Below are 13627 nucleotides of genomic sequence, written 5' to 3'. Positions count from 1 at the left end.
GTGTGCTGCGCGGAATTGGAAAAGGAAAAAAGAAAAAAAAAAGAAATAATATGCAGCGCGCTAAATAGTTACTTTGTAGTTATCAGTTACCGCCCGGCTTCCGGCCCGGGACAACACACACACGCACACACGTACATGTGGTAGGTAGCATTGAGATGGATGAGCAATATAAACAAATCACCGATTCTCAATGGAACCCCCCTTTTCTTGACTCGACGACAACTTTTTTGACAGTTTTTTATTCCGTCCCCGCAATGGTCCTTCATCCATGAACCTCGCAGGGGAACAAGAGAAGCAGACGGCTGTTTATACCGACCAGCAGCGCTTGCAATGTGCAGATATAACTACATGTAACAAACATACATTCGTACATGTCATGTCGTGGTATTAGTGCATGAATCTTTCCTTTAATCAGATGGGGGCCGGGTCCTCATCCGGGCAGCAAATTTGAAGAAACGCTGCATGCTGGAAGAGAAAGAAAAAAATTAAACAAAAAAGCCTTTCCCTCCCTTTTCCCAAAACCCCCCGACCCTTGTCCAATCCTCGAGAAGAAGGTGGGTGGTCAGTGTTGTTGTTGTTGCTGTTGTTGGTGGTGGTGTGGTTGAAATGACAAGCCGACGACCGGGGGGGGGGGGGATACGAATATGCCTGCTCTCATGCAAAGGCCAATACCCCCCATGAAACTGGAGCCGCACACTCGACACTCTGTCTTTTTTCCCTTTACGGATACTCAAAAAATTATTAATTAATCACTACGATATTAAACAAAAAAAATTAAAATTAAAATGAGAAAAAAAAAACTTGCGCAAGTCAAGTCAAGTCAATTCATTGTCCCTCGACACCCGTCTTCCCTGCAGACGCATGGACAGAAGCAATGGAGACCTTCTGGCTTGCCTTGGCGAACCCATCCCCTGTCGATACTTGTGTGTACGGAGTAGAGAGATTTGTTTCCCTTTCGATTCCATTCAACGCCCTGCGGCGGATGGCAGTGCTGTCGTGGCTCTCTTTCTCGTCCTGGGTTCTGTCTTGTCTCTCCCTCTCTCATCCCACTCTACTCGACGCCTGAACAAAGACAACTTTAATCACCGCTCTCTCGCTCTTCCGCCTCGTACAGCAGCAAAAGACCACACATCCTTGACACGCGTCGGCTCTTGCCTTTCCATCTTCCGAGAAGCCCAATCTCTTCCCCACCGCTCTCTCTCTCTTTCAATCCTTCCGATACATGTATAAAGGTTCCTGACGGAGGAGCGAGGCGGTTCACTTTCTCTTTTCTCCCCTCGGCCACTTCTATATATATAAACACAAAAGAGAAGGGTTACAGCCGCGCTAGATATTCTCTTATCGCCATACCAAGAAGCTAGACTAGATCAAGTCTCACAGCCACTTGCTTGTCGTCTACTACTACGCCCACACAACCGCCCCCCGTTCTCTCGCGCAACTCCTACCACCATACCTTTCCTACCTAGCTCAACAAAACTTAAAACATGACTACTCCCGGCAGTGGCTTTTTTAAGTATCACTGCAAATACTTTAACGTGGATAATTGCCCCGAAATGGTATGGCTTAACAACGCGACCTGCCCAATCTGCCTTGTAAGTGGTTTTTTTTTGGTTACTTTCCCTCTCTCTGACACCGCCAACTCCTTGGGCCACTCTGACCGTGTCTGCGTCTCTCAAGGCCAAGGGTCGCGATGATGAGCTGTCTCCAACAGCGGCATGGACGGCATCTAGAGATTTCATGGCGCCGCATATCAACGACGGCATCTTGCAATACGCCCACATGGATATTGCCGTGTCGGAACAGGGCGAGGAGAGCTTCGTCATGCTGTCCGAGACGTTGCGTCCTCCTCCTCCCGCCATACCCGTCACGACGATGATGCCCGGAGGAAAGACTATTCTGGCCACTACCCATTGACGAGTGGCGGCCACGGCTTGGGCGTTGCGGTGAATTGTTGCCAGAGGGTAATATTGACACGACTATGACGATTGAAAAGAAAATGATGTTTAAAAAAAAAGTTTGGCGTTTCTTTTTTTTTTTTTTCTTTTATGTGCACACAAGGAATCTTGACTTGACTTGAGTCTTATTGCATAGCTTCATTCATGGGATTTCTTTCGCGAAAGTGAATGTACTTACAAGTGCGGTCGTTTTGCATTTTGTTTCTTAGTAGAGTAAATAGTAGTTCGAAACATCAGGCACTTAGACTATACAAATCACTCTTTTTAACTACATTTCAATCGGCATTTGACCCGTCATCCTTTTAGTCTTCAAGCCCAGCACAAATCAAAGCTTTGGTCTGTCTCAGCTTCGGCCACGATATGTCGTGTAACACAACAAGACTGGCCTAGACCTGAATACACGCACCTCGGGACATTATTTCTTATGAAATGCTTCAACAATCAGGCAGCGCCTTTTCGTCTCTTCACATTTTGCTGCCTGCTACGTTGCTTTTTTGCCGCAGCAAAGTGCATGCAGGCTGCTTACTGCACCGAGACCAAAGTGGCGGGGAGCAAACCACCTTTACCCGCCGTCTCAAGACTGCAGAATCACAGTTACACTACCGCGCTTGCATGGCATGCGAACCAAGTATTCTCTCATCCTAATTTGTCCATTTCGCAGGTGACATATTCCATCACATTTTCAAATTATTGAATCACTTGTACACCTTCATACTCGGTAGCAGGTGCCTGGTGCGGGACGAGGAGCTGGACGAGAGAAGAGAGAGCGGATGCGCCACTTACAACATAGCCAACGTCGGTAAAGAGCCCATGTACGACTGGTTCCCTTGTCTTCTAACTAGTCGGAAGTGGCATCTTCCTGACGGACTGATACCCATACGACTCAGGCTCCACGCGTCTTCTCCATGCTCGTTTTAGCCTAAATCAACAGGCGAGGACCGACGCATATCTCGATGCACGAGACTGAGTCGAGACTGGGCCCGCCCACCGCTGGGGTTATGGGATAACAATGACGGTCGGTGAAAGACGGAACAATCTCGGCCTTTGTGGCGGTCTAACTGTTGGTCTCCTGTCGCTTTTATTCGTATGGACTTGGGGCTCTTTCGATGTTTACTTCCTTTGGCGTGGCGTAAATAGGTGGCGGCACCACGACAGGCCGTCCGGCACGTCCCGGCGCCCCATTGACTTCACTAGTTGGTTACGCGTTCATACGGCACTACCATAAAGCAGTTCCGCCGACGTCCACGCGCTAACTTGTATAGCCTCTCCTTGTCTCCAACCCCTCGAGCAACGCCTGTCGAGTCGTTTTCTCGAGTTGACTTGGCAAATCACGTCGTTGGGCTTGCATTGTGCAACATGACAGGCTACGACACTGTGGCTCACGGAGTAAGCCAAAGCCGTCACGACTCACAGTGGTGCCATGCGACCCATTGGGTTGCATGTCTCTGCGTTGCGACCGATAATTAATATCGGGTGTTTGAGCGGTAATGCGGCTACGGGCCGTTGGGCAGTCTTGAAATGTCACCGCGCGGCATGGAGACAAGTCGCATTTCCTCAGAGCTTCGGCAGACAAGTTGAGGGAACCTTACATGTCTAGGGATTGAGATGGGGCCTCTGTTGACTAGCATCGATTGTCTGTGCGGCGGAGAAACGGGGACAATCGGACCTGGTCTTTGATTAGGCTCATCATTCGGCAGCTTAAACGTATGCTACGTCGTCTGGTCGTGGCGGCTTACTAAACTTGGCAATTTGCCTTGCCCGATTTACATGTGGGATTTCCCTATGATCATGTTAGCACGTCCCACAACGTAAACAGGTCGAGTTAAACTTATCCCCTCCAATGCGGGGGGTTGCCCCGTCCGACATTTCAGACGGCCGGGACAACCAGGACTACCCATATCCCGAGGCCTGTCCTTTCAAGGCAAAAGCTCAACACGAGAGCGCCGCAGAGCACATCTCAAGCGCGCACCCAGTCCCGCCAGCCCACAGTACCAGACAAGCACGAAACTTTGACTCCAACACGAGATGGGTCCCGACACTGCTTCTTGGTTCGGCCCCGGATGCGCGATTGAGCCCAAGTAGATGTAACATCACTCAGACCGCCCAATGCCCAAACCATAACGATTCGCTGCTGTCATCAGCCAAGTCCACCACCAAAACCCAGCCCAACCATTACCGCTTCGAATGCACGTTGAGCTAGCTAATACCGACTGGTTCCGTATGTAGTGCACTGCCCGCAAGGACTCGTTTTTGATTCGTTCCCATCAAAACTCGCCACGCAAGTTGGAAAAGGGAAGCATTGCCGCACGCACAAAAGACATCCACAAAAAAACGCGCTTTCATCTCTTCTAGGGAAAGTACCCAAGTAGAGGAATATACCGATGCCGCGGGGCAATCAGCGGTGGACTGGCGCCTTCTGCCACGTCGGACGGGGCTGACGCGAAGAAGCTAATGTGCCTGGCTGGACCTTCAAATATACCACGAGATCACCGGAGCGAACAAGTGGCTCGAGGGGCATTCCGTAGTTCCGAGGCGTCTTCGGCAGTTGAGAGATTGAGGGTTCAAGATCCGAGAGCGTCATGAATAGGCAGCGAGGGACGAGCAGCGTTTCTGTATGTGATCCGGGCAGTCTCTCGCGGCCGTGCCAAACGTGATGTTGACACAACTTCCGGCAAGGAGATGCTGGATAAACGCTGCGAAACGCCGTCTCTGTGTGTGGCCGAATTCAAGCTCAACTCAAAGCCCTCTCGTCTCCATTATCAACTCCAAATCAGCACCGGACTTTTCAGACCGCACCACTCGATCGGTCGTGCTGTCAAACCACAGCACTGGTTCCGGCGGAGAAGAGCGGACGAGCGGTCTCAGACCAGAGACTCTTACCAGCACGGCTCATGGCATCTTCTCCCTGGGCCTGCTTCTCCAAATGGATATAAGAAGAAGCAGCAACCGGGACGTCAGCAAAAGCCATTCTGTCAGGACAAGGGTCCGAATCTTCAGCCAATCCAACTTTTCAGCGGGCAAGAGGCGTCCGAGGACCCTCGCGCAACGTAAAAGGCCGCTGACGACAAAGACACAAGACTTGTCACCAGAAGAATCATCAAGGGTTAAAGTTCCGACACGCATTCCCTCTGCGTCGGCCGGGCACCCCTGGCATTGGGTGCGTTGAACCCGCGGCGACATCCAATAGCGGGCTCGCAGCGAGGTCCTGATGCAGGCTCGGGGAGCGGCTCGCGCGGGCATCCGGGCGGTCATGGAGGGGTCTGTAGTAGACATTCCTTGCGGAAAATGCGAGCCGGCAAACTGTAGGGCAGGCGAAGGCGCACACTTTGGGTAGTTTGGTGCCGGGCGTGGGAAACCTCGCCCAGCGAACCAGTCGAAGCATTAGCAGCATCAGCGCGGTGAAGGATGAATGGTGAGTAATGAAAGAATTGGCGGGCGGAAGCTAGACCTCGAGTTGCGAATGCGGGCTTCAGCTACATTGCTCGTCGTTGAAGAAGGTGAAGTGGTTGAAATTGAGACGCGTCCTGGGAGACGCGATATGTAGAGCTGGGCGCACGGGCCATGCGCATCCTAGTCAACGATTCACTGTCACGGTGTCACCACGCATACGTGCCACAACGTTCACAGCGTTTGCCAGGTCTGAGCGGAACTAAGAGGAAGATGGGCATCTTTAATCAATCGGAAATTGACGTCTCACTGAAAAAAGATATCAACCTCGAGCCCAGCGGGCAAGTTTCGTTTTCCTCAGTCGCGAGTATTAGCCCGGTCGAGCTCGCGCCACACCTCGGCCACCAGCCACACTGCAACAGTGTGGCTGACTAGTCATGAAGATCTGGAGCTGTTTGTCGCATTAGAAATCGCCTCCCCCAAAAGTGGTTGTGAACATGTCTTTCCAATCGAACTGCACATTCTGAAATAACTTCAGCTCGCTTCATTGCTCCATGGCTGACGTTCCCAGCACGCAAGAGTCAAAGCCAAACCTGATACAAGAGATCATAGATGTAGGCAAAAAAGCCTTCAACCCCGCCAGCGATGAGGTCACTCGAGACGCCGGACGTCAGAAATACGACGAACTCGTAGAAAAGTATGTCACGAATGATTTCTAAGTAGCCCATCTCATAAATCGAAACTCATACGTTTTTGTTCCACCCGCAGGGTCGACACCTGGACGCTTCTACACGCCCTCAACGCCCTCATCAAGCCCGACGTGGTCCCGCCATGGCTTCGCCAACCGCTCCTGCAGACCCTGACACTGCTACCGCTACGGCCCGACGGCGTCCGCGGCACGCTTGAGCTCGTCTTCTCCGTGCATCCGAGCAACGTCGGCCGCGCAGATCCGTCTGGCTCGGTGGCGGGGGGGCAGGAAGCGCAGCCGCAGAAGCAGGGCGCCAGCATCACGCACGAGGCCGTTGCCGTCGCGACCAAGCTTCTCTCGTCCGTGCCCGTCGGTATGACCGCGGAGACTTGGTTTGCGGGGATTTCGAGTCAGGTCTTTGCGCTGATGGACGGCGCGGCCGGGCCGGATCTCGCGCGCACGGCGGCGCAGATTGTCGGGTTCGGGATCCTCGGCAAAAAGGCCCTCGGCGCGCCTGGCACGCCGGGGTGGAACGTGTTTGTGCAGCCGCTTCTGGAACGTGTTAATCCGTCTCTGCGGCAGGAGAGCTCTGTCAAAAAGGAGGAGGAGGAAGAGAATAAAGTCATTGATCTGTCCAGGCCCAAAGTCCTGGTCGAAGCAGATGCGCTGCAACAGGCCATGCAACGCCTACAAGTTTTGGTTCTGTCTAATCCATCACCGGGTCTATGCAAGAGAATACTCGGCCGTGTGATTCTGCAAATATGGGCACTCGCATCCTGGAACAATCCTGGCGAGGTGGTGCAAAAATCAGTGTATACTCCTGCGAAGAAGTTGTTACGGACATATCTACAACTATTCGGGAATCTTGATAGTGTGAAGCCCCTCATTGCAAACCTCACTTGCAAGGGCTCGTCTACAATACCGAGGCCATTACAATCGACAACAACGTCATGGCGCTATACGACAACTACCACCGGTGCGGTGGAAATCACAGCACTTCCACCACCAGCTGCTTCGCAGCCACCAGACCTCGACTGGATGGATATCGAATACCGCGCAACCACTTTGGCAGAGTACATTTCAAGTGCCTGCTCGGCAGAAGACACATCTTCCATATTCCTGTCACTACTACGGCGATGGGTGGAAACTGCAGAAAAACAGCAGAGTGGTGGGGGCATCAGCTTGCTTTCTCCTGTCGAGACCGAGTCCGATAGCCCCGTGGAAGATCTCATGGAGGTCTCTGTTCTGCAGCAGCTGATGGAAAAGGCGCCGGACAAGCTCATCAGCCATTTTGACCAGCTCTTTGAGCTTATCACACAGGTCTTGGAAGCAGACGCAAAATCCCCGCTGGGCGATGAAGTCGTCAATGTGGTGCTGAGCCTGGTCAACTTGGCAGTCACAGCACCGACGTTTCAAAAGTCCGACATTAAGCCGCGGGAGCTGCAAGTTGTCGAGCAGTCGCTAGAAAGGCTGTCGCAAGAAGATAGACCAGATGTTAGCGGCACGGCGCGAAACCTGGGCATGCTGCTCCGGTATCGCGACGAACTGGATGACCCAGACGACAAGGGCAAGGGGCCGTCCACTGCCAGAAAGGTCGAGGACCGCAAGACATACAATCTCGCCATGAGCTACATTACCGGTGACAAGGAGAACCCGCCGCCCATTGTCGCCGAGGGCCTCAAGCTACTGTCCAGTCTCGTCCTGGCTGAAAGTCCAATCCTTGACATTACCGCAGTCGCCGTGCTGCTCTCCAATCTTTTAGCAGAAAACGAAGACTACATCAACCTACAGGTCGTCAAGCTGTTCACGCAGCTCGCCAATAAGCACCCACAGACAACGATGCGGGAGATTCTGGATCATTACCTGGACGCGCAAGAGAAAGCGACGACGGATACGCGCCTGCGCTTCGGCGAGGCCCTCGTGCAGGTTATTGAGCGGCTCGGCCAGATGTTCACCGGCAACGTCGCGCAGCAAACGGTCGAGACGCTGCTGTCTATTGCGGGCCGGCGCGGTCACCGGCCCAAGACGCTCGCGCGGCAGGCCCGCGAGGAGCGGATGCGCAAGCTCAAAGAAGAGAAAAAGAAGCGGTTGGGGCAGGACGCCGTAGAAGACGAAGATGAGGACATGGAAGACGACGACGAAGAAGTCACCGAACAGGAAAGGGCTAACAACGACATCCTGGCACAAATCGTTCAGGGCTGGGAAAGCAAGCGCGGCAGTGAAGATGTACGTATGCGTACGTCGGCGCTATCCATCCTCGGCGCCGCGCTCGAGAGCCATCTCGCCGGCGTAGGGCCCGCGCTCGCCTCGGCCACCGTCGATCTGTGCCTACACGTGCTGGCGCTGGAGCCGGAGCTCGATCGGGGCATCCTGCGGCGGGCCGCCGTCATTACCATACTTAGCTTTGTGCGCGCGCTCGCAGCCGCCCGGGAGCAGTCGGTGTCGCTCGGCTTTGGTCTGACGGAGGAGAGCAGGGCCGACATTCGGCGGTCGCTCGAGTACGTCGCGGCGACAGATGGTGATGGGCTGGTCAGGGAGCACGCAAGGGACGTGGTCGAGAGCCTCGATGCGTGGGGGGCAATGAGCGTGCTCCCACAAGCAACAGAGGCCGTCGGCCAGGGGCTGACAAGGATGGCGGGAGTTCGGGTGAACAGCGACCTGTTGGGCCAGCAGCAGAGACCACAGCAGCGGCCGAGAATCGAGGAGATTGAGTAAAACGAGGGTGTGTGTACCGCCAAGACGAAACCGGAGATGAACATGTTCAGGATCCTCATACGGCTTTTTGTGACTGACCGGCCATGTGAGCCTTGATGTCTGGCTACTTTTGTCCGTAACTACTGTTATTAGAGTACTTTCTTTCTTTATCGGCCATGGCAGCGGACAATATGGCAGGGTCGGAGAGGCCGAATAGCAGATTGTCGAAACAAGGGCGGGGGTTTGTCTTTGCGAAGCCGAGACTGATGGTCCAGAAGCGTTAATATCATGCAAGTTTAGTATACCTGACATGATGAAACTTCTGCACCAGAATAAATCCATCATCATCCTTCCGCGAAGTAGCTACATTCAAGAACAATACTTTAGACAGTTTACGTACGGGCAACCATGTTCGTTCTTTACTGCTTTGCTTCAGCCACTTTGGCACAGCTGTGACTTCAAAATGACTGTAAACTTACCTTTTTGCAATATCCCCTTTTCTTAATTCGAGCCCCATTGGCTTTTGTCGGCTGCTCAGTGTATCACACATCTCGTCGACTCAATGGGATGGAGCGAGGCTATGTAGACCGCACAAAAGTGGTACAGCAGTGTTTCAAATGCATCTACTCCGTAGATCTGCAAGAAATAAACCAGCACATGACCATGAAACCAGCGCCTGGACGAGTCAGTCGCGCGGCTGCACTCCTCCGCGTTAAAGTCGGCGGTGCCTTCTCGAACAAGAACTAGAGACAGTGGTTGAGAATATAAATGGACGGGAAGCACTGTTGCATGAACACTCGACACTGAATGCAGTGACGTGAGCGAGGATGAGACAGGCACAGCCATCAATGCCGAACTGTCAACGGGCGCGCATAAATGGCTGAACAATATCTGGTCGCTCTTATGCTGGGGTTGTTTCGCACGATTTGTTTTGCGTTGCACTCGGCGGGCCACGCATAATGATGGCAGCAGCTGCATTATCGTCTGATGAACACTTGGCAGCGCTGCATAAAGGAAGAAACCGCTGAGCATTGTCGCTAAATCGAACAAGGCTAGCCACAGGGCAGGCGAGTATGTGATAATGTGAACATGTCAGTCGGATCAGCAGTGAGTGGCGTGGGCATGCATTTACGTCTGACGATGGCGTGCCTCAGATGTGCCGCTATGTGTACCTTGAAATGGGGCTGACGTGGGAAATTCGCAGCCAGGGATGGGATGATAGCGACGAAATGAAACAGATGAAAGATCAAATGAAGCTCCATCATATGTTTGATGAATGTAATATCGACAAATTGCGATTGAGTGGCGAGTAAGGCTCTCGTGGTCAAGTGGTAGCGTCCGCGTCCCAGCAAATCAACTTCAATAACCTGGCAGCGGCAATATGGCGCCTAGACAGTCTCCTCGATGGCAGTCATTGGCATCCAATCGCAATGATCAATTCCGGAGCAAAGAAATTTCTACGCCAAGAGATTTCCATCTTGATAGCGCCGGACAACCAGATGGACGGATCACAAAGCAGCAATCCAGGGCCAGAACAGCGAACAACGCGACTTCTTGATAATTGCATGCCAACGCTCAGTGTCGACCATCTGTACTAACTTTTCACCAATCATACGGGCCCTCGTATTTCATGCCAGCGGGGGAGGAATCATGGTGGAGGGGGGGTGGTTATGCGAGGGGTGTGTGCGAAACAACTTAATATGCGTTTATTAGGGGAAACGTTTATGCCGTGTTCTTTGACAACTGGTCGGCCAAGCACAACCGTGCGGCGCTGCCAGCATGGTGCAGAGATGCCATCAGAGACATCATCAGAGACTTCATCAGAGATGTTATCGGAGATATCGTCATAGATACCATCAGAGGTATCATCAGATGTCAACAGATATGCAATATGTTGAAAAGATCAAAACATCTCCCCCAGAGCCTTGTGGCATTATTCCGGTGAACTCGCCAGCCACGGCTGCAATAGAGTTTGTTGTTCCTGGCGGCCCCAACTTTGGCCAAAGTTAAAACTATTCTACCCGAGTAGTGGTTGTTGCGGACGAATGAGCACAAAGCATCGTTCCCACCAGATTCAAGAGCAACTGCTGCGCTCGAATTGCCAATGGCGGACAGCGGGATTCCGGCGAGTGCCAACAGCAGAACCGCGATGGATCGGATCCTTGAATAGTCAATGGCAGCGGGCTGTGTGTATATGCATGCCAGTGATACATATAGACGCATAGCGCATCTGAGTCGCATCGCATTGTCAAGATGAGAATGGAATGCGCCGACGCAGCGCGCAGGACAATGTCGGCATTGTCTATGAGGGTTTTCGCAACGGTGGCACATGACCTGGAGCGTGACAGGCACACAGGGCACGCGTTGGCCAGTTGGTGGAGGAGTGCCAAGGCGAGCGCGTGGAGGAATGAATAGGAAGGCGTTCCTGACAAAGGGGCCACTGGGGCCAGGCAGGGCAAGGGCTCAAGGGGTTTATCTCGAGCTTTGTGAGCAAGTTGGCGGCGTGGGGCGGTGGCGTAGATCGTGCAACAGGTGTCCCTTGAGCCTCTCGCTAGGCCTAGACAAGCAAGACCGTCGCTGAGCGGCCCGGGATGGCGTAGGTCATGGTGAACGATTGGCTGTCGACTCGTCTCAGATTACGACGGTACCTGCATGCGAGCCCCTGAGTGGGCGACGAGGCGGTGGAAGAGTTATTGTTGGGATGGATGTGATTTGAGCGGAGGAGCAGGCTGCGTCGGAAACAAACGATTGTGCCTAACGAGGGAGCGAGAGATGGCGAGGAAGAGCCAAGGCGGAGAATCAAATAGAAAAGCAGAGAAATTGTGAGAGGAGATGTGGTGATGCAGAGCAAACTGTGCGGGGCAAGTTGGTACCTGGCAGCTGCATTTTTGGCGTGACAGCTGACAGGCTTCCTGCAATAATAGCAAACGGAGCAGAGGTATATAGATAGGTACTGACTGATATGGGCCATAACTTGGGCGTGCATGATAATAATTGTGAATGCAGGCGCAAAAAAGCGATTGTGAAGGCAGACGAGACACCGAAACAAAGGAGTACTGTAATATGTAGAGAGCGATGATGAGGTAGGGAGTGCAAGGGCTGCCAGCGAGCGCCTTAAAGTTTGGGCTATTGGGCGCGCTCGAGGCTTTTGCTGCAACGCTGTTGGCCGCCCCAGGTGTTGCAACAATAAGAGGTTGGGCAAAGACAAGCGGGGCGGAAAATTGCTCGTCAAGACTCATCAAGACGACATCCGCGCCCACCCGCCCATATCTAGTCGAAACGACGCCACAGCGGTGCTTGCGTAGAATTAATATTGCAGGGTGCGGCAAAGATGCGAATCTTGGGTACCAGAATGGTGGGCGAGTGGACTGCTGCGGGAGCGGTCGAACAAAGCCAGTGAGGCAATAGCCCGGGTTGTTAAATCATAATACGAACAAGCGTCGCTCGTAATTTGTCTGGCCAGCTTTTTTTATCTTCAACCCATCTCTGGAGCCAGGATCCGGGGACGGAGCGGGAACTGCGAACGGGGGATTGGGGTCGAGAATTCTGCGCCAGGTCCACAGAGCAAGGAACAGTCGAAAGATTCGTGTAAGGAGTAATCTGTATTGAAGTGGCAGTGCTGGAACTCGGTAATAATGGCCATAGTTGGAAGCGAGCCGGCAAGGATTAACGACGATGAGTGAGCAAAAAAAGGGGAACACATATGTACGAATACAGAAAGGGAAGTCGGATAACAGGGGAAGACCAACCCGAGCAACAAGAAGGTGTGGTGGCTACAGAAGCAGGTTACAGCGGTTGATTACAGCATTTGGGCTGTGAAAACTGGGAGCGTACATTAGGTACCTGGGATAACTTCGTGCAGCCTGCGGGTTGGCACAGCGTGGGCCTCGGGCACAGACGGTGGACAAGAAAGCCACCATCGACCAGTCCTTGCTGAGACCAGACCAGACGTTACACTGGTAACTTCTACAATTATCATTCGCAGTTATTCCAAAAGCTGAGAATAACGCTGAGCTTCCCTCCTTCAGAGCTGCTGGGGCGTGCATCTTGACCAAACACACCGAGATATCTTGGGTGCTCGGTGCCTGGACCCCCCCTCCTCTCCACTCACACGACCCACTTGAATTCAACCCCACCTGCCCTCCTTGCTTTCGACTTCCCAATCACGAACGGGCTTACAGGCTTGCGGGCTTGCAGGCTTGCAGTCTTGCGCAGTCTTGCAGGCCTGCCACGCACCGCGCGCCGCTTCATCCTCATAACCATCCCTTCTCGCTCCTTTCATCCCTCCCTTCGCTTTTTCTCTCTTTCCATCCTTCAAAGAGCTCACTACATTCCTTTTTTCCCTTGCTCATCTTTTTCTTCAATCGCTCAGGCATTGCTACTTACCTGGTGTTGATCTGTCCCAACTACAGTCACATCTCCCTTGCTCTCAATTACCAAGATATCAGTTTAGATACACCGCTACCGACGCCCGATTCTTATTCTTTCATTCCCGTGAGCTTGCTGGTTTTGCCACGATTGATATACTTTCTCCTCCTTTCATCGACTCGATTTCCTCTTCGAAATTGGCCGTTAGCCTCACGCCTACGCCAGTCTCTTACACGCTCTCTACCAAGTAACTCAAAATGAAGACCACCTTCGCCCTCGTCGGCGCCTACGCCGCTCTCGCCTCCGCCTTCACCCCTGGTCGACACCTGCACTTCCCTCGCAGCAATGGCACTACCACGACAGCCGCGCCCTCCCCCCAGGGCCCTCTCACCACACTGACTGTCAAGGAAACTCGTACCTCGACCATCATCAGCTGTTCTTCCACCGTCACCAACTGCCCCGCTGGCTCCGGCATCACTGCTGTTCCTGAGAGCGACCGCGAGACCAAGATTGTCACTCAGACCGTTGATCTGAC

At 53.0% G+C, this 13627-nt stretch overlaps 3 protein-coding genes across 3 annotated transcripts in view; all 3 read left to right on the top strand.

Annotated features, from left to right (window-relative positions):
- Nucleotides 1–1484: 1484 nt before the first annotated feature.
- Nucleotides 1485–1914, top strand: BBA_08285 (uncharacterized protein; the record flags this gene model as incomplete). Its single annotated transcript, XM_008603382.1, has 2 exons — nucleotides 1485–1592; nucleotides 1678–1914. 2 exons carry the CDS (start codon nucleotides 1485–1487, stop codon nucleotides 1912–1914), a joined length of 345 nt encoding a protein of 114 aa, XP_008601604.1.
- Nucleotides 1915–5896: 3982 nt separating this feature from the next.
- BBA_08284 (protein required for cell viability, putative) lies at nucleotides 5897–8745 on the top strand (the record flags this gene model as incomplete). Its single annotated transcript, XM_008603381.1, has 2 exons — nucleotides 5897–6039; nucleotides 6111–8745. 2 exons carry the CDS (start codon nucleotides 5897–5899, stop codon nucleotides 8743–8745), a joined length of 2778 nt encoding a protein of 925 aa, XP_008601603.1.
- Nucleotides 8746–13349: 4604 nt separating this feature from the next.
- Nucleotides 13350–13627, top strand: part of BBA_08283 (uncharacterized protein) — a gene marked incomplete at both ends in the record, with an annotated part of 1111 nt that continues 833 nt past the window's right edge. Inside the window, one exon of the mRNA XM_008603380.1 lies at nucleotides 13350–13616. Within this exon, the coding sequence (XP_008601602.1) occupies nucleotides 13350–13616 (267 nt within the window). The remainder of the gene's footprint in view (nucleotides 13617–13627) is intronic.

The sequence above is a fragment of the Beauveria bassiana genome, assembly GCF_000280675.1.
Source record: "Beauveria bassiana ARSEF 2860 unplaced genomic scaffold BBA_S00033, whole genome shotgun sequence".
Classification (NCBI taxonomy): Eukaryota; Fungi; Ascomycota; class Sordariomycetes; order Hypocreales; family Cordycipitaceae; genus Beauveria; species Beauveria bassiana.
Note: the sequence above shows the minus strand (reverse complement) of the source record. Positions and strands in the feature narration are given on the sequence as shown.